Raw genomic sequence first — 2,140 nt, 5'->3', positions numbered from 1 at the left:
AATCTGGGGCACCCAGCACAGCCACCAGTCATGGGGAAAGCTCATGGTTCTTGTTGAGCAGTGGATGGATGAATCGTGGATGGATGGATGGATGGATGGATGAATGGATGAATGGATGAAACTTCCCATTTACTCATCATTACCTTGTTTGAATCCCTGGATAAGCTTTTTACAGAGTGTCTGTCATCTTTACAAAACCAGGCCTGGATTTATTCCTGCTCATTTTAGAGATGAGGAAAAGGAAGCTTGAAATGACCAGCAGTTTCACTCGCCCAAGGACACTTCATGATTAGGTGTTGCATCCGAGATTTAAATCCATATCTGCTTAAGCCCAGATATGGTCATCCTTCTAACACTCAGCACTGCCTCTGCTGAGCAACCACTTGCTCTACAGCTTCACATCATCCTTTGAATCAGTGGGAAAAAAATCCTAAACAGAAAAAATATAGATATAGATAGATATAGATGATAGATGATAGATAGATGATAGATAATGATAGATAGTAGATAGATAGACGATAGATAGATGATAGATTATAATATAATGAATTTATGAAATTGAGTTAATTAAATGAGATATTCTTTGTAAAAAGAGCCTTCAGAGAGAATGAGACATTGTATTTCTCAAACATCAAGCACCTTACTAAAGTGTCTATGGGCCAGGGAAGTCTTTCCCCAAGAGGAGGGAGGGATGTGAGAAGGATATGAAGACCACACTAATAATAAAACAAGAATGACAACACAGGCTCACTTTACTGTAGTCTGATTAGTTAGCAAGCACTTTTGCTTAATTTCATCTAAAATCATGTATCATTGAGTTCCAAAATTGTTTTGGGTTCAACAAGCTCTGTCTCCTTGGTTTCTACAAATGGAGCACAGGCTGGCTGAGTTGCAGTTGATTCTTCCTGTCTTTCCTGGTCCAAAGCCAGGTTCATTGTGTGACTCATTACCTCATTTCTGGGAGGGATTAAGGTGGTGAACAAGAGAATAAAAGGAGGACTCCTAGGCACTCACTGCCAAAGTCAGTTCCTTCCTCCCTGTCTGAATAACCAACCAGTGCTGCCCTCAACCATGAAGCTGCTGAGAGTCCTTGTGCTGATTGCCCTCCCCCTTTACTGTTTTGCAGGTGAGTTCTGTGTGGGGAGGGCAGCTTTTGGGCTGAAGATTGTGTCAGGGCCCTCTGGAAGACCTCCTGTTCCCCACACTCCAGTGCAGAGCACCTCCTTTCTCCAGTGTCTTCGTGTTTCATGGTTACTAGTGTTTGGCTTCTCTGGGTTATGGAGGTAGTGTGGGGGTGGGGAGGGGGGGTACACATGCTTTCAGGCTTAAAGGAAATCCTAGATCCTGAGCTTACTCTGCTAGATTTGAGAACCCAAGACCATTCACCATATTCTTTCTGAATGCATGTGTCTACTGGGACGTAAGAAGATGAACAATATCCTAGGGACAGCCAAAAAGGGCTTCATACCTACATAATTGAGACCATGTTTGCATGTTTTCTTCCAGGTTCTGGATGCTCATCTCTAGAAGAGGTGATTAACAAAACTATCGATTCTCAAGTGAGCGTGGAAGAATACCAAAATTTACTTAAATCCTACTCATCTGGTCCCGCAACTGACGAGGCCATAGCACAACTGAAGCAATGTTTTCTCAGCCAGTCAGATGAAATTCTGACCAAAGTTGGCACGCTGTTGGTAACTATGGTTTCTTCTAATGAGCTTTAAAACCACTGAACAGGGACAAGCAGGCTCTAAGTTTGTCACTCATTATGCCACAGCAAGTGTTACACATGCCTTCTTTTATTTCAGTGAATTTAATTGTGGGTGCATGTGAATCCTTTGACATCCAGAAAGCCAGCCAAGGTCCCAGTGCTAACTTGCCTCTTCACTTTGTAGAATCTTTAGGGAATGATAAATGAAAAAGGCCAAAGCAGGGAAACAACACACACACACACACACACACACACATACGCACACAATTTCTATCAAGGTAAAAAATGTCTGATTCTCAAGAAGGACCTCACTTGTAGAAATGATCAGCAAAAAAAGATCCCCTTCTTCATAAAAAAGAGGAAAATATTCATAAGAATTTTTAATAGAATCCAGAAAACCCCACTTGAAGAAGATTCTGTACATCTTTT

General features: G+C 41.7%; 1 protein-coding gene across 1 annotated transcript; it reads left to right on the top strand.

Moving 5' to 3' along the window:
- Positions 1–1,031: 1,031 nt before the first annotated feature.
- On the top strand, positions 1,032–1,724 carry SCGB2A2 (secretoglobin family 2A member 2). Its single transcript, XM_021684920.1, has 2 exons — positions 1,032–1,126; positions 1,507–1,724. Exons 1-2 carry the CDS (start codon positions 1,072–1,074, stop codon positions 1,722–1,724), a joined length of 273 nt encoding a protein of 90 aa, XP_021540595.1. The 5' UTR covers positions 1,032–1,071.
- The last annotated feature ends 416 nt before the right edge of the window (positions 1,725–2,140 follow it).

This window comes from Neomonachus schauinslandi, chromosome 11 (assembly GCF_002201575.2).
Source record: "Neomonachus schauinslandi chromosome 11, ASM220157v2, whole genome shotgun sequence".
Lineage (NCBI taxonomy): Eukaryota > Metazoa > Chordata > Mammalia > Carnivora > Phocidae > Neomonachus > Neomonachus schauinslandi.
This window is presented reverse-complemented; position numbering and strand designations above follow the sequence as displayed.

What these genes read in the sequence shown, in the direction of transcription:
- SCGB2A2 (XM_021684920.1), top strand. Translation starts at nt 1,072, where the DNA reads ATGAAGCTGCTGAGAGTCCTTGTGCTGATTGCCCTCCCCCTTTACTGT. An exon ending in CCCCCTTTACTGTTTTGCAG is followed by an intron (nt 1,127 to 1,506) that starts GTGAGTTCTGTG and finishes GTTTTCTTCCAG; the next exon opens with GTTCTGGATGCTCATCTCTA.